Genomic DNA, 20,697 nt, shown 5'->3' on the forward strand with positions numbered 1-20,697 from the left:
TGACCTTCTTCAGATTGGCAAAAGATATGAGGCAGGGAGTTCTTGGAAGAGTTCTTGCATTGGGGATACTTTTGGAACTAAGTCCGGTTTCAAGTAACAGTCCACGTTAGGGGGAGTTGGTAGGAAGGGCCGCGCAGCATGAGTCCGTAGGGGAGTTGACTGCCTTTTCTTGCAGTGGACGAGGTGTGGGTTTGACTGGGTGTCCCTTCGCTTGGGTGCTGGGTACTGGTTCGTTGGGCTAGGAGGTCAATCTTGATGCCTAATAGAGTAAGGACTGAGGGTGAAAAGTTTTAATACGGTGGGAGGTCTGGATGGGTTTGAGGGGTGAAAGGATAGTTGGATTTCCAAAGGGGGGAAAGGGGAAGGTATATGGAAAGGGTAGGAAGGGAGAAAAGAGAAAATACATTAGAAAGAAAGGGAGAAGAGAAAAGGAAAAAAGAAAAGAGAAGCAAAGAAAAGAAAAAATACAAAAAAAAAAGTAGTGAGAAGAGAGGAGAAAATAGCAAGGGAATGCTAGTTTGCTTGAATGTGTTCAATGAGTAGAGCCTGTAGTTTAAGTCTGTACGTTGCAGTTGCTGCTTTAGTGGTCTGACTGGTCACGTGCTTCAATTCCTAAAAGAAGGTATAACCTAGAGATAAAGTGTATGTTAGAGAGTTTTCTCGGGACCATCTCATAGTGCAAGCTAGGTATGGTATCTCGTGTAACTGAGCCCCGAGCTGCCATCTTAGTTTGTCCACCCTTTGTATCCAAGAACGCCTATGGACAGAAAAGCTGAGAGGTTATTTTAAATATAGTAAGATAAAGGCATTAAAACGTAGTGTTATGGGATGTTTCCATTGGAGTCAGTGATTTCCCGTGGTATTCTTTACCTGTGATCCTATATACGATCTCTAAGGGATTATTATGGGCCTTCGTTGTAGAAGGCTGATTACATATCTGTTCTCTCTATGCTGCTGTTTCTGGTGTTGCTGGTTTCTTTGTGGTATAATGTGTAGTCAAGAGTTTGTGTTGTTCCTTTTTCATGTATTTTGGGCACTGCTCCCGAGTATATGTTGACTATTACAGTGTTTGGAGTTTCTACCCTGTTAAACCCTGTTATTTGATTGTTGAGTATTAATTGTGTATAAGATGTATGTTCTAGGTGCTTCAGAATAGTGCTGTCATTCCATGTTTATCTTTTGTCTTCTGACTTACTTCGTTTAACATAACATGTTCTAGGTCCATCCATGTTGCTGCAAAGTCTGTGATTGTATCATTTCTGACTACTATGTAGTATTCCATTGTGTATAGATACCACATCTTAATGATCCATTCATCTGTTGTTGGACATCGAGGTTGGTTCCAAGACTTGGCTGTTATACTGAGTGCTGCAATAAATAGTGGGGTGCACACGTATTTTGTAATGAATGTCCTTCCCACTTGGGGGTATATACCTAGGAGAGCAATTGCTGGGTCAAATGGCAGCTCAATTCTGAGTTCTTTGAGCACTCTCCAGACTATTCTCTATAGGTGTTGGACTAGGGGGCATTCCCACCAGTAGTGGATGAGAGTTCCTTTCATACCGCATCCCCGCCAACAGAGACTGTTACCATTATTTTTGATGTGAGCCATCCTCACTGGTGTAAGGTGGTATCTCATTGTTGTCTTGATTTGGATCTCCCTGATGATGAGTGAAGGTGAGCATGTTTTCATGTGTTTGTTGGCCATCCTTCTGTCTTCCTCAGAGAAGTGTCTATTCATTTCATCTCCCCATTTTTTATGGCTTTATTTGGTTTTGGGGGGCTCAGCTTTCTGAGTGCTTTGTATATTCTAGACATCAGCTCTTTATCTGATATGTTGAGTGAAAAGATTTTTTCCCATTCTGTTAACTGTCTTCTTTCGTTAAGTAAGGTTTCCTTCGCCATGCAGAAGCTTTTTAGTTTGATGTAGTCCCATTTGTTTATGTTTGATGCTAAAGTTCTTGCCATTGGTGCTCCATTCTCGAAGACCTTTTTGATATATAGGCCTTCGAGTGTTCTGCCTATTTTATTCTTGATAAACTTTATAGATTCGGGTCTGATTTCAAGGTCTTTTATCCATTTTGAGTTGACTTTTGTATAAGGAGTGAGGTATGGCTCAATTTTCACTTTCGTACATGTGGTTTTCCAGTTGTACCAACACTATTTGTTGAATAGACTTTCTTTGTTCCATTTCAAGTTCTTGCCTCTTTTATCAAATATTAGTTGGCTGTATATCTGGGGGTTTATGTCTGGGAATTCTGTTCTGATCCACTGGTCTGAGATCCTGTCTCTGTCCCAGTACCATGCTGTTTTGATTACTATGGCTTTATAGTATAGTTTAAGTTAGGTAAGGAGATGCCACCCAGCTTCTTGTTTTTCAGTATGTGTTTGGCTATCCTGGGTCTTTTGTGGTTCCAGGTGAATTTTATGATTGATTGTTCTATTTCTTTAAAGAATGATGTCTGAATTTGGATAGGGATTGCATTAAATCTATATAGTAGTTTGTCTACCCACTTTTCTATCTCTCAGGCACCAAGGATGTATTTTTACTTCCACATAGATGCAGAGATCCAACTCAGAGAGTCAGTCAGTAATGGGTACCCTGTAACCCTGATCTTTGATTTCCTAGTCAAAGATTTCTCCCTTCTCAAACTTGCTATCACCGTGAGACTCCTCCCAGGGAGTCACAGGGTGACCACCATGCATTTCAGAAACTAGGGCTAGGCTGGAGCTGGGTGGTCTTCCAGAGGCTCTTGGAAGCTATGCCCCTCTTGGGCCTGAAGTAGAGAACTGAACAAAGTGTTGGAGGGTTAAGCACAAAGTGGTTACACATCAGAATGGAGGTTATCAAAAACCAGAAAATAACAAATGGCAGTAGAATTGTAGGGAAACCATAACTATTTTCTTTGGCAATCCACGGGGTGACCAGGAAGCCTTGGGGCCCACCAAAAACTTCTTAAATTACCAGGCAGGTGGTTCAATGCAAAGGATTGAGAAGATGATGTTGCGCAGGTCCACAATAGGGCACAGCCAGACCACTTATCACAGAAGTGCTGGGAACCTCCAAGACAGTACTTAGGTTTAACCCAGTGGTGCTTGTGGGACCATGTGGTGATGGGAATAGAATTTGGGTGGGACACATCATGATCTGTAACTACCTCCACATAATAGTCTGAGTGTGTGCTCTGTGTGCAGGAAGCCTGGGTTTGATCTCTAATGCACTACCTGGCTGCCCCTCCACTTTCTCTACTCCAGCACTGCTATGAGTGCATAGTGAGCACTGAGCCAGGTAAAGCCCACAGACAAAAGTAGTTAAAAATGGAAATACCACCTAATCCAGAGTTCTTACTTCTAATTATACTCTCAGAATCTAAAGCAGATCTGCTAAGAAATAATATTAGGACACTCATGTGCACTGTGGGATTACTCCTTATCCCCCAAAGTAAGAGCAATTCTAGAGTCCATGACAAATAATGTATCACATGTACTGAAATATTACTCAGCATCAAAAAGCAAGAAAATTCTAGCACATCTGCAATATGGATGAGCCTTAGAATCACTGTTAAATCAGTCAACAGCAAAAAAGAAAAATGTCATCTGATTTCACTTAAATGAGGTGTCTAGCATTCAAAATACAGTAAACAAATGGTAGCTATAATGGAATGAAAGAGAATAAAAATAGAACAGTAGCTGCCAGGGATGGGAACGAGGGCTTCTGCGAAATGATGCAAGGATTCAGGTTTGCAAGCAGACAGTTCTGTAGATCAGTTGCATAACTAAGTAAATATACTTACTGAAAATGGTTGATATGGAACATTTTGTCTTGTGTATTTTACAAAATTTTTCATTTAAGAGCTAGCAGGTTTTGAAATTGTGATAAATATACACATATATGAATTACAAAATAAAAGGGAAAATATCGAATATCCCATTTTTCTTATGGCTCCATTTGGGACTCAAGCATATAGTGGAATCAAGATACCTCAGTTCAGTGCCTCTGGTGTAGGCTTGACATAACTTGGTCAATTACCTCATCAAGCATCTCATCTCTCAGGTTAAAACAATGGCAGTTGACAATCAGGTCTCTGGAAGGGAGGATCAATGCAAGTGCAAGGCAAATTCAACCTCCCTTTCTCCTCCTCCTCCGAAGTCAGAGATAACTACCTAACTGCCAAAATCTCTGGTACATAGATTTTTAGCTAAAAACTGGATGCTAAGTTGGGGGTAAATTGGGGGTACACAGCTTTCACTTTCCCCTACTTCTGGAAGCTCCAGCAACCACATCCACAGCTGCCACCATGTAAATGTTTATATAGGCTCCCCCTTTTTTTGGTTTTTGGGTCACACCCAGCAGTGCTCAGGGGTTACTCCTGCTTTACGCTCAGAAATTGCCCCTGGCAGGCACAGGGGATCATATGGAATGCCGGGATTCGAACCACCATCTTTCTGCAGGGAAGGCAAACGCCTTACCCCCATGCTATCTCTCCAGCCCCATATAGGCCCATTTTTATAGATTTTGGGGTTTCTGGAGCATGTGGTCACACTTGTCATCACATGACATTTCCAAACTCCTCAATACTGACAACCCAGTAGGATACTCAATTAGATGCGAAAAGTAACACAGAAGCCAACTTTTCTCAACAAACAAAAACAACAATACAGAAGGCACAACTAGCAAAAAAGAACACAGGAAACCCTTAGTCAATGACTTAATGACCCCATTGTGCAACAAGTTTCACATAATTTCTTTTACTGAAGTATTAGTTTCAATAATTCCATAGATATTTAATTGTAACAAATAATATAAAATACATTATTTTGTGCTTGTCAAGGGGTAGTTTGGGATTGGTGGGAAACTGGGACAGTTGTGGAGGACATTTTACACTGGTGGTGGGATTGGTGTTGGAATATTGAATGCCAGAAACAACTGTACATGAACAACTTTGTAAACCAAGGTGTTTAAAGTAACACAAAATAATAATAATAATAATAGTAATAATAATAAACATTTTAAAAGAAATTAGAAAAAAACAGAGAATGCTAAAGCTTCCAGGCCCAAGACAAAAAGGCAGAGGGAATCCCTCCTGTTGTAGATATGCGAAAACCCAGAAGAACCGGGGCTCTTCAGGTCAGGGAGGACTCAGAGTGATTCTGCAGCCTTGGAGGCTGCAACGTGTCCACTGCCACTGACAGGCGGCTGTCCAGGCTGAGGAGAGCAGCTCTGCAGCATTGCGGCAAACAAAGAGCTTATTGAAAACATCTGGGCTGAGAGTTTCCAACTGGTTTCTCCATTTGGCCCAGTTTTCAAGCCGTCAAGCTCTACTGAAACATATGTTCTCTAATCGCTTGCCGTCTCAACAACAAACCGATGTTTGTCTTGTTAAGTACTAGCAACGGAAAAGACCCTTCACATTTGAGGTGGGCCCAGTCCTGAGGGCACTGACTGCTAAAGGGACAGAGCCTCTGGAACCTGGGTTATTTTCTGACAAGAAACATTTAAAATTAGCACTTAGGGTGCTGATGGGAATTAGGTGACGGTGACCCCCACCCCCAAGTTGTTCTCCTTTGTAACATCAATTAGCCCCATAAATCCCACTCTCTGTATATTCCAGTCTGGTTATTTTTCTAAGAGCATGGAATATAAATCTCTACTTATTCAGAACATCATGCATGGAATATGCATTTGAATGATTTCACCACAACTTTAAAAAATATTTGTCTTTTGTGGGTTTTAGGGGGATGGGGGAAGTTTTGGGCCCTATCCTAGCTCAGAGGCTACTCACAGATCAGTGCTCACTCCCAGTGGTGCTTGGAGAACCAGGTGATCCTCAAGATCAAACCCGAGGCTCCAGCATGCAAAGTATGTAGCCCTTTGAGCTATTTTCCTGGCCCCTCATTATATGTTTCTTCTATATGGTGAATGCCTATCAACTAGACTATTCTGATCCAAACCCCTAACATCAAATTCTGCCTGCTGGAATACAGGTAACTCTGGACAATTCCATAGCTGCCAGTTCAGAACTGCTATGATTGACTCTGGAAACACGGGTTGGACTCAAAACTTGAAGATAAACAGCCAATGGCAAACGAAACTTCATTTTACTCTTTTGACTCATTAACTTTATGAAATGATTCTCTTCATGAATAAAATATTTCTCCTTAAACATCATTTTCAATATTTACACAAACTAACATTTCCATTTAGAAAATGACACTCACAGATAAAATTCTACCTGAATGCCAGTGTTCATCAGGGCTATAGGAGAAAAGAAAAATGTTCAAGTAGAAATCAGTCCCTGATACGCCAAGTGGTCAATACAGGTTCTCTTGTTCTCCAGAATCAGTGGGGAAGATCAGCCCTGGAGAGGAACCACTGGAGCTTCAGGTGGCTGAGGGCCACTTGAGTGTGGGAACAGGGGAGCTGCCTCACCCAGAACCAAGACTTTTATGAGCTCAGATACATCAAGAGGCGAGGTAGGGCAGAAAGACCAGGAGGTCTTAGTCCTTTCTGTTTCACTATCACAGCTCCAGCTTGGCAGTGCAGTGGTGAGTGTGCTCAGAGGACTCCCTAGGAATTGGGTTGCATTGACTTCAGTTCAGCATGCAGCCAGCTAGCAGGTGAACCTCTAAGCACAACACAGGGCACTGGTCACATTCTTCCTTCCCACAGCCCAGTAGTGTTTGGCAACCATTTTTAACATTCTCAAAATGAATCCAAATGTTTCAATCAGCTAATATTTACTGAGTATTTATCATATGTCCAATAAAATGCTTAGAATTTTAAATTGATGCTGATGAAATTAAAAAACACATTTCGAAAGATCTCTCATAATGTAAGCCAAGAACCGCTTCCCATGGACAGCATAGTTCTTAAGTCCCAGAGACATTAATATTACATGAGCAGTTAGCATCGATTTCTTCCTTCACATCTTTAATACTATTTCTTTTTTTTTTTTTTTTTGGTTTCTGGGTCACACCCAGCAGTGCTCAGGGGTTACTCCTGGCTGTCTGTTCAGAAATAGCTCCTGGCAGGCACAAGGGACCATATGGGACACCGGGATTCGAACCAACCACCTTTGGTCCTGGATCGGCTGCTTGCAAGGCAAATGCCGCTGTGCTATCTGTCCGGGCCCTTTAATACTATTTCTTTCCCAAAGCCTGGGGGAATTCAAGTTCTGCCTAATGAAGATCTCATCCTCTTCTTTTTGTTATTCTGCTTTTCTCTCTGTTGACTTTCTTCCATTCAACATCAGCAACTGTCCCAAGTCACAGATGGTATCTGCTCCTTTCTGGTAACCATAATCCCTCCTCCATCTCCATGTCAATCTGCTCCATATCTCTATTCCCACATCAATTTTCTAGCAAACTTCTAGTTCCATCATCTCAGTAGAGCTGCACTATCTGTTCAGTTAGCTGCTTTGCACTGCCCTTCCTGTCCTCCCCAGCATGCCTCCCTCCATGCCCACAGTAGACTCCACAGATCATGATTCTGATTGCTCCCTTCACTTCTCCCTCTCCTCTCTTAAACTCAGTCCCTTCATTCTTGGATGACAAAGTCTGATCCAGGTTACTCCAGCTCTCTAGGAGCCCCATGTCTATTTCTGGGCAGTTATAGGAGATGGGGAAGAAACCTTCATCTATTTTATCTGATCATGGCATGGAGGTAGGGCATTTGCTTTGTATGCAGAAGAATGGTGGTTCAAATCCCAGCATCCCATATGGTCCCCCGAGCCTTCCAGGAACAATTTCTGAGCATAGAGCCAGGAGTAACCGTGAGTGCTGCCGGGTGTGACCCAAAAACCAAAACAAAAAAATGTAAAATAAAGTTATTTAACACTCCCCATATATATTAACAAGTATTTTTTAAGTTTTTGTAAAATAATTAGACTTAGGTTCCCTGGCATAGAAAATATTAATCTGGTGCTCTCCCTGGGTACCTCAACTGACAGAATAAACAGAGATGTGGAAAGATGAAGAGGTGTCTGGAATATTCATCAAGAAGACAGGAAATGCATTTGGAAATTCAGCATTTGCTAACAGATCTTTGCCATTTTCTTCCTCTTCATTGCTAAAGCCTCAGGGGTAACTTTAAAGAACACTCTACATTATTTCAACAGGAAATATTCAATTGCATGAAGGTGAGACATGTATATGTCATTTCCTTGCTACTATAATTTCTAGAATGAAAGAAATCAAAAGTTGAATGGGATTATAATAATGATTATTCAATGTTTCCCTAGCCTGACTATCCTAGTTATAATTATTTAGGAGGCTCTGAAGGTTAGAGTCCTGGACTCCAGCCCAGACCTTTCAACCTGTAATATTCTAGGTTGGTTATCCCAGGGGATTCTTACATCATTTTCATGGAGAGAGAAAACTTTGTTGTCTGGGCTGAGGGCTGCTCTGGTCCAGCAGCCAGACCCTTGCCAACCCAAGGCTGGAAGAGTCTCCAAGGGTAACTGAGAGGGGTTTGGTGCTGGAAGATGAGTTTCAAGCATTCAGCCTAACTCCAAGACATGAAGACAGAGCCCAAATAAGAGAAGTATTTTCCTCTAAAGCAATAATGGATGAGGTCAGCACCAGGATCCATCACAGGATTCTAACCTCCTTCAAAGTTCTCAAAAAATTTTAAAAAAGCATTAAAATAATGGATAGTGCAGAGGTTAAGACTTTTGCCTTGCATATGACCAACTCAACTCTCTTTTCAATTTCTGGCACCACATATGGTCGGTTCCTCGAGTACATCAGCAATGATCTGTGAGCAGAACCAGAGCCAGGAGTAAGTAAGCTCTGAAACAGCAGGGTATGGCAATTTGCACGCACGCGCGCACACACACACACACACACACACACACACACAACACACACACACAACACACACACACACACACACACTGCAAACCCACAAATGGACTTGACTGGGGAGGAAAGCAAGCAAAAGTAAAAATCCCAAAGCAACACTATGCCCATCACAGCCCAGTCTCAAACAATAAGCTGATGTGTTCCAAGTGCTAACTCTAAAGCCAGAGAGATAGCACAGTGGGGGAGACACTTGCTTTGCATGTGAGGAAGGAAGGGAAGAAAAGAAGGAGGGAAGAAGGGGGAACTCTACAGACAGGAGAAAGGGAAAGTTGAAAAGATGGCTTCTGAAGGAAAAGGAAAGATTCTTCATGGAGGGTGCAGGTCCGGGGGCAAGGCCTTGCCAGATAGTCTACACTGAGAGGAGCCAGACTTAGAAGGGGAGTCGCAGGAGGAAAGACTTTCCCAGCTAACACCAGTGAAGTTCCAGGCAGCACTGCATGCTTGCCTCTGCTCGTACCTTCCTGCAGGATGCAGTGCTGCCAGATACCTACTTAAGGGGGACTCATGGGAGATGATGGTTCTCTGGGCTGCCCAGTAGCTGGCAGCAGGATCCCCAAGCACCGGTTCCCAGTAGCTTCTTACCTTCACCCTTGCCATAGGAGGAGCTGGCGGTCCAGGATTTGGCCTCCACATAACCCAGCTCTCGGCACACCACATGGGCGGCGTGGATGGAGAAGTCATCGTCGCACACGGTGCCCCACTGCCCGTTGTAGTACACCTCCACCCGGCCCTCGCTGTGCTTCCGCTTCTGGCCAGCCAGGCGCAGCTGGATCTTAACTGTGTCTGCCGGAGCCTGGGGCCGCTGATATTCGGGCTGGGGCTGCTGGAGGTACTCATGGTACTGGGCCCAGATATCATACTGGGCCAGGCTCAGGGAAGGGAGGAGGGAGAGCAGGGCCAGGCAGCTGCGGAGGCGGGCCCCTAAGCACCTCTCCATCCCACCTCCTGCGGCAAGACAGGCACAGGCGTGGGGAGGACGCTTGGACGGAAGTTTCCTGGAAAAGAGGAGAGCTGCAGGTTACAGGAGTCTATCTGTACAGGGTGGGCTGTGGGGTGTGAGGGGAAGGAGAGGGGTCACTCCTGGTGGTACTCAGGGGACTCTATGTGGTGCCAGGGTTCAAATCTGGGTCAGGTGCCTACAAGGCAAGCCTCTATCTCCCTCTTGCATCTAAAACAGATTCCACCTCAGTTTCCTTTTAATGATTCAGCCATATTGGTGGATTCCCATCTCTGTGATCTCAGAAATGTTTTTACCCCAGCAGAATTCCTGGCTTTAGGAAGTACAGACTACTGAAACAGATTTTGAGTTTTTATTTTTGTTTTGTTTTGTTCTTAGTGTATAAAAAGAAACACCTATAGAGGAGCAGGCAGTTTGGGGAGCAGGAGCAGAGGGGAAGCACTCCAGGGCTGGCAACAGAAGAGAGATTTTTTACCGCCACCAGATTTGCAGGCAGACCTCAGAGTAGTTAAGACCCAAGTAGGGAGCTGGCCTTTTGTGCACAGCCACCCAGAAGGATCTCCCAATCCTGGCTAAGTCCTCAGTACACCCTACCTAAAGCAGGCCCAGTGGAGTCCCTGGGGCTGTCTCCTGAATTACTGGATGTATTGGAGAAGTGCGTATTGGGGCAGCTCCAATACAATCTTATACATCATGCACTTCTGGTCTTTTTCCCTCTAGTCTGAGCCACCTCAAGAAAACTGCTATCCAGAGCCTCTTCTCTCCCTTACCAACCTCACTGAAGAATGTTGTGCCTGGCTCAGGACAGCGCTGGCCTTTCTTCCTGGCTCTTCCAGAATTGTCTGGAAGTGCTTATTGAATAAGGAGTTTGAGGTTCAGAAACTTTGCCACTAGCGCCCATGTCCTGAGGAGGCCACATAGAGCTCCCTTGTGAAACATCTTTGTTCCTCTGGATGGCAGTGTACTGAGTGAGACAGGGAGATGAGTCTCACTCTCTACTTGCTCCCAGCAGCGGTTCTTTTTGCCCTTGTGCCAGAGCCCCAGACACTTCCAGACATCTTGAGACTCATCCTACCCACCTAATGTCTATGTGCTCTATTGCAAGTTGACTGAGAAAGGGAACACGGTGACTGGGAAAAGCCCCAAACGCTCCCCTTGGCTGCCCTGAGCTGAGCTCACTTTGGAAGCAAGCTCAACACAGGGAGCAAGTAGACACTGGCCTTCCTCACTCACCCTCAGGAAGCCTTGCACATCCCAAGCAAAACCAGGAACCATGACTGCAGCCAAGAGGGGACATACTTGGCTACTGGAATCAGGTAGGGGGCTCCTAAGTCTTCCACTATGGCACACCCATCATGGAGAATCAGATGAGGTGATTGCACTGCTTTAGCATGAGTGCACCTGAGGGGTGTTCCAGGTCTAGGGGTTACCCAGCATGCACAGTGCCCCGGACAATGCTGGGTTGGGAAGTCAGAGCTCAAGGGACCCCCAGCTCCAAGGACTTTGAAAGGACCCTAGATGCCCTACTGTCCCCATACTGTCTTACAGATAAGGCCAGGCCATAAAGGGGGTTCACAGGCTAGATCCTTCAAAGCTCCTCAGACTGCTGAAAGAGATCTAGGGAAATCAGGATCTCTGTGGTCTGGCTCCTTTACTCCCAACATGACATATTTACAGCTCCCAGCTTATCTCTGCCTGACCAGGACTTTGTGATTAGGGGGAGGTTGTAAATATTATTCTGCCAGTGAGAGGAGCCAAGAACCAGGTACCTTTAAGGATTTGATTGGGATTGAACACTGAGTGTGGGCAAAGCCATAATGAGCCACTCTGAAGCTACCAAAACTGACGGCTCCACCAGTCTCTATATGGGAATGTCCACATCCTGGGATGGAGAGACACTAAGGCAGAGAGGAACTTGACTTACACACAGGCAAACCAGGATTGATTCCCCAAAACTGTATATAATCTTCTGAGCATTAAATCTCTGCATATAAGCATCAAGAGTGACCAGGAAAAATCTGGAAAATGCCACCAGACATGGCCCTGGAACCAGAAAAAAATGTCCACACGCTACAGAGACATGGAAGTTTTTCTAACGTGGTTAGAAAACATGGTTAACTCAGGTTCACTTCCAAAAACATTTTCTCCCTTTCTGCCCATGTCATACACATGTACAATCATATCCGCCTGCCTGCTTTAGTTTCAGTTCAAGCCTCCCTCCCTACTCCACTCATGCTCTCCCTCCAAGGAGAATATCACAATTGCTCCCATTCTCTCAAGTATTTCCAAGAAACTTCTTTGAGTTTCCTAGTCAAAATAAATGTCTTTTCAAAAAAAAAAAAAAAGATAATTTCGGGACCAAGAAATAGTATAGCAGTTAAGGGTACATGTCAAACATGTGCTGACCTGGGTTTGATCCCCTGCATCACATGGTCTCCCAAGTACTACTAGGAGTGGCCCTGGAGACCCCAAACAATGCTGGAGCAGACTTGGTTATCCTGGCACCAAGGGCCTGAGCAGCAATACACCCTGGGCCCTCGACTGAACCACCTGAGAAAGTGGTCTCTGGGCTCCCTCAGTTCAAACTGGAGAGTTCCTCTTTTACCTTCAACCCCAAAATATATCAGAGTGTTGTCACATCAGACTCTTCTCAACCCTCAGCCCAGGGCACAGAACCTAACTCAAGTCACTTCCACACCATCTTTCTGTCTACAGGGAACTAGCCAGATTTAGATAAACTTTCAGCTAAAAATAACTAAGAAAGGTCAATGAGATACTAGAAGCGTATATGTCTCTGAAGATATTGTTGAGGCTGCACAGAGTCAAACTCAATGTCACAAGAACCCAAAGCTAAGGAATTCCGAGCTGGGATTGTCTGCTTCTCTGTCTGCTTCCCCTTCCTCCCTATTTTGAGGCAGTGGCAGACAATTGAGAAACTAAGCTCTGAGGAGACAAAAACCAGAGTTTAGAGCTACCAAGGAGCAAAGGTTTTGCTTCTGCACCAGGTTTTTTAAGGACAGGTTCTTAAAGGGTTGGGCTCTTAGGTATGTCTCACATGTTGGAAAGTTTTAACATTCATGTCCATGAAAATTCAGAGAGACAAAGAATGAATGGAATAAGTGCATGAAATGGCCAGGAATTCTAAAATACTGATGGAAATGGTCAAACCGAATCAGTGTGGTTTACAAAGAAAACCATACCCAGTGGGGTTGGGGTGATAGTATAGGAGGTGTTAAAGAGCCTGCCTTGTACACAGACAACCTAGGGGTCAACCCAGCATTGGTCCCCTGAGCACTGCCAGGAGTGAGTCCTGTGCACAGAACCAGGAATGAGCCTGAGTATAATCAGGCGTATCCACAAAGCCAATAAATGATCAATTAATTAAAAAGAAAATATGAATAATATAAATGTATACAATCTGACAACTTTCCATCAACAACTACAACACTTCCTATGGTACTCAAATGGTTTGGAGTGTATTGCCTGACCCCAGCAAAAGTAAACTATAAACCAATTACAAATGACTCGTCATTCCCAAATACAGAGAAATAAATCTCTTTCATTAACCAACACCCGAGTCACAGCACCAGATCTATTTATTCATTCAAGAGCCATTCAATGAGATTCCATCCCAAATTTAGCCCCATGGAATGAGATCTTTCTGCTGTGCTGTGAGGGCCTGGCACAGCATCCACTGTCCAGCTGAGCTCTGTCAATGTGTGTGGGGAAGCAGGGGAAGCCTGGCTTTGAACTCTGCTCCCTGAATTCTTCCTGGTCAGGGAGGAGTGCTGCAGGCTATCACCTAGGTCAATGGACTCAGGTTGCCCTTTTGGCAGCCTGCCATGCTGCAACGTCCACCCACCTACCCCCATAGGCACATCAGAAGTCTCCAGATGGCCTATGATGTCACAAGAAAAAATGAAAAATGTATGCAATGTTGACAAATTTTAAATGAAGCCCAAATCTCTAGATTTGCATAACTGGATTTGAACATCTTGGATTCTCCAATTTGTAGGAAATGACCAGTTTTCAACTTCCCCAATCTTTCCTACAAAACTGCTCCAAAATATTTTCTTCTTTTTTTGATGGGGTCCCCAGAGTGGGAGCATTGATGGCTCAGAGCTTGGACCCTGCTGTGCTGGGCCTCACAATACTCAGTGCTGGTGTAGAATGATGTGGTTCCTTTCCACCACAGTGAGTGTCTGTGACTCCTGTGAGTGCTCTCTGACCCCCTCATGAATACTCTGTCAGACTCTACAGACACCCCACTCTAATCCCAGTAAGTGTTCTCCCTGACCCCAGAGCCAGTGCTCTGACCATCCCGTGAGTGTTTTCTGACATCCCCCACAGAGAATGTTCTCTAACTTCCCTAGTGAGTGAGTGCTCTCTGTTCCCCAGTGAGTGTTTTCTGATCCCTCCTATTTACCAAAAACATTCCCTCTAGCATGAGTGCTCTCCCTGACTCCCCAGTTAGTGCTCTCTGGTCCTCAGTGAGTGCCTTCTAATCCTGCTTTGTTTCTTTTATGGGCCCCTTTCCCTCCTATTCCTTATTCTGGAGATTTAGAATATATTAGAACCATCTGTGTCTCTCTTATTTCAAAAATAACTTTCATGATTTTATTGTTGCTGCTATTGTTTCATATTGCAAAAATTATCCAAACTGGTGATGAAAATATGAAAAATGTGAATAAGTGAAAAACAGAAACAATCTGCAATACCACTCTCACACATAACATCATCAAACTGAAGTGTATACCTTTCTGATCTTTCTCTGCAATTATTTCATTTTAAATATGGAATCTAGAGGCCACAGAAGTACAAGGTGTTTGCCTTGTACACAACTGATGGAGATTTAATCTCTGGCACCTCATATATTCCCCAAGTCCTGCCAGAAAAAGACCCCTCAGCAAAGCGCCAAGAATAAGTACTGAGTACTTTAATGTGCTCCAATTTAGCTGTGCCCCCAATAAAATTACTTGAAATGTTTTCTATAGACTGCCTTGTATATTAGTTCTTACATTTTATACTATATTGCAAACATTCTATATCAACAATTTTTTGCAAGATTTGTTTTATACAGTATTCAACTTCACGAATTTATTAAAATTTGGATAATCTTTATCACTTCCTACTATAAAATCTGTTGAAATGAAACTATGTAACCTAAATTCTTTACAATCTAGATAAATTTCTAAAAGTAAAGTTGCTTTTAGTAAATCTGTAAAAAGAAAATCACATTTTTTACAAAGCTTTATTAACAGCCTGACAGAATGAGGATGTTAATTATAAGTTATCCAGAAATATGTAAGTTCCCCACAGCCTCTAAAATTTCAGCTATGACTGAGTTCCAGCCCTTTCTCCAAAAAGGGCTTTTAACTTTAGCAAGCACTTTGGTTACTAAGCTGCTATGCAGCTTCCCACCACTCATTTCAGTGTCACCAGTTAATTGTTTTGTTGGAAATTCTCTCTTCATGTCTCTTATGCCTTTTTCTATTTCCCTATCAGTTCTGTAACTTCACCTTCCACACTGACTCTTCCTAACTCTTAGATGATGCCAAAGCCCACACTGACCTTCAAGGGAAAGAGTCCCCAGCCTGGCCTCACTGCCTGCAGTTCTCCCACCCCGCCCTGTCCCATTACAAGGGAGAGACCAGAGGCATTCTCTGTTCCTCCCAGGGCAACTGCTAGGCTCTCCTTGGCAGAAGAACCAATGGTGAAAGATGGTAAGGTGGCCTTTAGGGAACAGATCAGGGTGCTCCCTATTTCTCAAGCTGCAGTTCACCCTGCTTACAGGCTACTCACAGCCCCATCTCCCTACCTCATGAGGAGCCTTTGGGAACAAGTGGGGAGTTTCCTTGCTTTTCCACAAAGGGGGGGGGGTTACCTTGAGGCTTCCTCATGCCACCAGCATGGGATAGGGCACTCCCTTTGCAGCACAGCTGCCCTCAGTTTGGGTGGTGGCTACATGTGGCATATGGATAACCAGTGCCCCCAACAGGACAAGGTGTTGACTCTCAGTATTGGCCTCTCCCCACTTGGCTTTAGAGCAGGGTGGGGTGAGCATGAGCTAGCAGGCTGTTCTGAGCAGAAAATAACAGCAGATCCTTCTCCCTCCAGGATGGTGGGGCGGGTGCTGGCTTCCAGAAAACACAGCCCCACTGAAGGGGAACCCTGGTGTTATTATTCACCACATGCAGCTCTGCTACATTGGGAAAATCATATTTCCCTTCCCGTATGTCAAACAGATTCTTCCTTGAAACAAAATGTACTCAGCTAATGAAAACAGTGACAAAGCAGGGAAACTTGATGACCTCATTTTTACTCTTCCCATCTTGGCCCCAACTGCCTATCTCAGTCCCAGTTCCAGCCTATGGCTGGGCTCTGCTTGCTGAACGCCAAGTGCTCAGTGGCACTGAGTACCCAGAGAGAATCCTATGCGCCGGGTTCAAATCTATTAACTCCCTGTGCTTTTTGCTGTGGCAATAATGCCTTCTCTTGAGGGTTTGGGGGTTGAATTGAGTCATGCCTATCCTGTGAGTGGGGTCAGGGGCAAGGTAGTTGTTCCCAACAGTGCTACATCCCAAGCCAAGTAATGTTTTATTTTATACACAGTTTCTCATAGAAGGGATTATTAGAACAAGTAAAAATGCTGGATAAACAGTCTTAAAAATCTTTCTGGTTCAGAGACTTGATGACTCCACCTTAAAATTTTTTGTTGAGAGGATAATTTTTGGGTTGAATTGTGCCATTCTGTTTACTCAAACCAGTCTTTTTTTCTTTCTATTTTCTTTTTTAAATTAAATCACCATGAGATAGAGTTTAAAAGTTGGTGATGGTTGAGTTTTAGTCATATAATGTGCCAACACCCTTCCCTTCACCAGTTCATTTCCATCACCAATTTCCCCAGTTTTCCTCTTGCTCTCCCTCATCCTATTCCTATTTCTCCTTTTCTTCTTCTTCTTCTTCTTCTTCTTCTTCTTCTTCTTCTTCTTCTTCTTCTTCTTCTTCTTCTTCTTCTTCTTCTTCTTCTTCTTCTTCTTCTTCTTCTTCTTCTTCTTCTTCTTCTTCTTCTTCTTCTTCGTCCTCCTCCTCCTTTTTCTCTTTTTCCTCCTCATCATGTCCTCCTCTTCCTATTCTCTCTCTCTCTCTCTCTCTCTCTCTCTCTCTCTCTCTCTCTCTCTCTCTCTCTCCATGACTGCCTACAATTCAAGACAACTTCCTAGAAAATGTGGCCACACTCCTTTCTCCTGGTCTCCAGGGTTACTCTTTCCTCCCGGTTCCCAGGGTTACCCCTGGCCACCTGCTCAGGGTCCCAGTAAGTGGGTTCCAGCAAGGAGCACTTTAAAGGAGACTCCAGGCTCCCCCATTCCTACAGGGGGTGGGGAATTAGGAATTAGGCACTTAGGAAGCAAAGGCCTCTCAGGGAGTCGGAAGCTTCAGCAGGCAACATGGGGACAACATGGCTCCATGCAGTAGGCTTTTTGGCTAAGCTTAGGGGAAGATGCAGCCTCGGCTGCCCCCCACAGCCTTCTCTCTCCTTCCTCCTGGTCCCCAGGGTTATCCCTGGCTGCCTGCTCAGGGCTCCACCAAGTGAGTTCCGGCGAGGAGCAGTTTAAAGGAGACCCCAGGTTTCCCCGTTCCTGCAGGGGGCGGGGAGGGGACTGGTGAACTTCAGCTTCCAGCAATTAGGAAGCAAAGGCCTCTCGGGGAGTCGGAAGCTTCAGCAGGCAACACGGAGATGACAAGGCCCCATACACTCTTCGCTTGGCCAAATCACAGACCAAAGTGTTGTGGCCACCTGGCCCACACACCTGTTGGTCCAACACCCCTTAGCAGGTGCAAGTCTTGGAGCTTCTCAAGGCCTAATGCTGGGGGGCACCCTCCAGGCCACCAGGGTGCAGTCTTGCTACTCTGCCCTCCTAGCTCATCTAGAGGGGTCTCAGGAGACTATGGGGCTGGGGAACCCAACTGTTCTCTATGGCCACTCTGAGGTCACTTTCAACTTGATGTCAGTCTCAAACAGATAGGTACAAAGGAAGAGAGTGAAGGAGCAGCTCAAGAGCTTCAATCCTTCAGCAGAACAGGACAGAGATTGAGATCCGAAGGAGCTGCTTTGGGGAGTCAGTGACTTCCCAGCAAGAACTGTGGTGAGTTGAAATAGACTCAATCCTTTTTTGTTTGCTTGTTTGCTTGTTTTGTTTTGGGCCACACCTGGCGGTGCTCATGGATTACTCCTAGCTCTGTGCTCAGAAATAGCTCCCAGCAGGCTCTGGGGACCATATAGGATGTTGAAGATCAAACCCGGGTCCCTCCAGGTCATCAGCATGCAAGGCAAATGCCTTACCGTTGTGCTATCACTCTGGCCCCTATACTTAATTCTTGACTGTTTTCTCTAAGCATTCATCACCACCCCTCAACCTGGTTTAAAACAATAGCCCCACATTCTGTGGGACCACCCATAGAATAGGAGAAACTATTTACCCAATACCCATCAGGTAAGGGGATAATATCTAAGATATACAAGGTACTAACAGAACTTAACAAGAAAAAATATAACTCCATCAAAAAATGGGGAGAAAAACTAGATAGAAGAAAAAAATGGGGAGAAGAAATGAACAGACATTTTGTCAAAAAAGAAATATACAAATAGCCAAAAGACACATGAAAAATGCTCCATATCACTAATAATCATGGAGATGCAAATAAAAACAATAATGAGGTACCATCTCACACCACAGAGACTGGCACACATCACAAAGAACAAAAACAATCAGTGCTGGTGTGGATGTAGAAAGAAAGGAACTCTCATTCACTGTTGGTGGGAATGCTGTCTTGCTTAGCTTTTATGGAAAACAATAGGAAGATTCCTCAAAAAACTAGAAATTGAGCTCCCATATGATCCAGCTATATCACTCCTAGGGATAAACCCTAGGAACACAAAAACACAATACAAAAATGCCTTCTGCATACCTATATTCATTGCAGCACTATTTACAATAGCCAGAATCTGGAAACAGCCCAAATGTCTGACAATAGCTAAAGAAACTGTGGTACATATACGCAATGAAATACTATGCAAATGTTAGAAAAAAATGAAGTCATGAAATTTTCCTATACATGAGTGAAATGAGTCAGAGTGAAATGGACACAGAATAGTCTCATCTGCAGGATTTAAGAAAAATAAAAGAAAGTATAATAATAATACTTAAAGACAATAGAGATGAGGGCTGAAAGGACCAGCCCATGATATGAAGCTTACCACAAAGATTGGTGAGTGCAGTTAGAGAACTACTACAACAGCTATCATAACAATGGTAGTGAGTGAAAGAAATAGAATACAAATACAGTCAGGGGGTGGGGGATGAGGGAAATAGAAGGCATTGGTGATGGGAATGTTGCACTAATGAAGGGGGGGTATTCTTTTTTATAAGTGAAACCCAACTACAAACATGTTTGTAAACATGGTACTTAAATAAAGATATTATTTTTAAAAACCTCCAATAACCCCTAAGTGGATGCCATGTGGATGCTTAATGTGGGCATCTGCTCTAAGTTAGATTTAAAATCAACCAATCAGGGTTCAAAAGATATTAGAACATTAGATATTAGAATATTAGGATGCTTACTTTGCATGTGGTGGACCCTGGCATCCCTTATGGTCCCTAAACTTCCCAGGAACAATCTCTGAGCACAGAGCCAGGAGTAAGCCCTGGGCACTGGCATGCATGGTTCCCAAATGAAAACAACAACTATTAACTAACCCTGTATCTATGCTTACTTACATTGTATTAATTACAATGTGCAAGGTGCTTGACAGGCACCATTAATCCTCTGGTCTAGACTGATTTCTATTTCCCAACAGGCACATAATGCAAGCCTCACATGTACAACTGCATTTTAAAATTTTTTTTTAAAAAAGAGGTGGAATTCATCATTTGAGTAAGTACACAGTGTATAAATTTTTAATAAGATATTTTATATTCCTTTCTTGTGCAAAGTCTTTGAAATCTGATGTACTCAATTCATTTCAATTCCTGCTAGCACAGCATTCTTCAATCACTCATCCATAGACCAGTGCTTGTGTTCACCTGTAGAAAGGTTGAAAACTCCTAGTTCTGAGCACTGACCAAAGGGCTAATATGCAGGGTGGGTGTGGTGTGCAGATACAGAAAAGTGAAAGAGTACTTGGTGGATCCCTGAGCTGGAGGCAAATGAACTATTGAGAGACACTAGCAGTCCCTCTAATTTCAGAGGAAAAAAATATAAGGGGGGGCCGGAGAGATAGCATGGAGCTAAGGTGTTTGCCTTGCATGCAGGACAGTGGTTCGAATCTGGTATCCCATATGGTCCCTTGAGCCTGTCAGGAGCGATTTCTGAGCATAGAGCCAGGAGTAACCCCTGAGCGCTGCTGATTATGACCCAAAAACCAATATATATATATATATATATATATATATACACACACACACACACACACACACACACACACACACACACACACACACACACACATACACACACACACACAAACACACAAGGGACAGAGAGACGACGTGCTTTTTCCATAGTCACGTCACCAAGTGGTTAGGCAGGGATTTGCATAATCTGAGAGTTGGGCACCAAAGTCCATTCTTTTATTCACTATCATTTTTTATCTCCTGAGATGAACACACTCTGATATTTCTGCGTTGTCCTGGGATCAGTTTGCTTGAAAAGAGAGCTTTGAGTTAGGATCTGAGATAGTACAGGGGTTAAGTCACTTGCCTTGTGTGCAGTTCACCCTGGCTCAATACCTGGAACCATATATGGTCCCCTGAGCTCTTCCAGGAGTTATCTCTCATCACTATGGGTATAACCCAAACAACAGATTATAAAAT

General features: G+C 43.9%; 1 protein-coding gene across 2 annotated transcripts in view; it reads right to left on the reverse strand.

Annotated features, from left to right (window-relative positions):
• LOXL2 (lysyl oxidase like 2) overlaps positions 1 to 9,845 on the reverse strand; it is a 60,578-nt gene extending 50,733 nt beyond the window's left edge. For both annotated transcript variants that reach the window (XM_049769442.1, XM_049769441.1), the window contains exon 1: positions 9,445 to 9,845. In XM_049769442.1, coding sequence (XP_049625399.1) covers positions 9,445 to 9,799 — 355 coding nt within the window. In that variant the 5' untranslated portion in view covers positions 9,800 to 9,845. The remainder of the gene's footprint in view (positions 1 to 9,444) is intronic.
• Positions 9,846 to 20,697: the final 10,852 nt, after the last annotated feature.

The sequence above is a fragment of the Suncus etruscus genome, chromosome 3, assembly GCF_024139225.1.
Source record: "Suncus etruscus isolate mSunEtr1 chromosome 3, mSunEtr1.pri.cur, whole genome shotgun sequence".
NCBI classification, from domain to species: Eukaryota; Metazoa; Chordata; class Mammalia; order Eulipotyphla; family Soricidae; genus Suncus; species Suncus etruscus.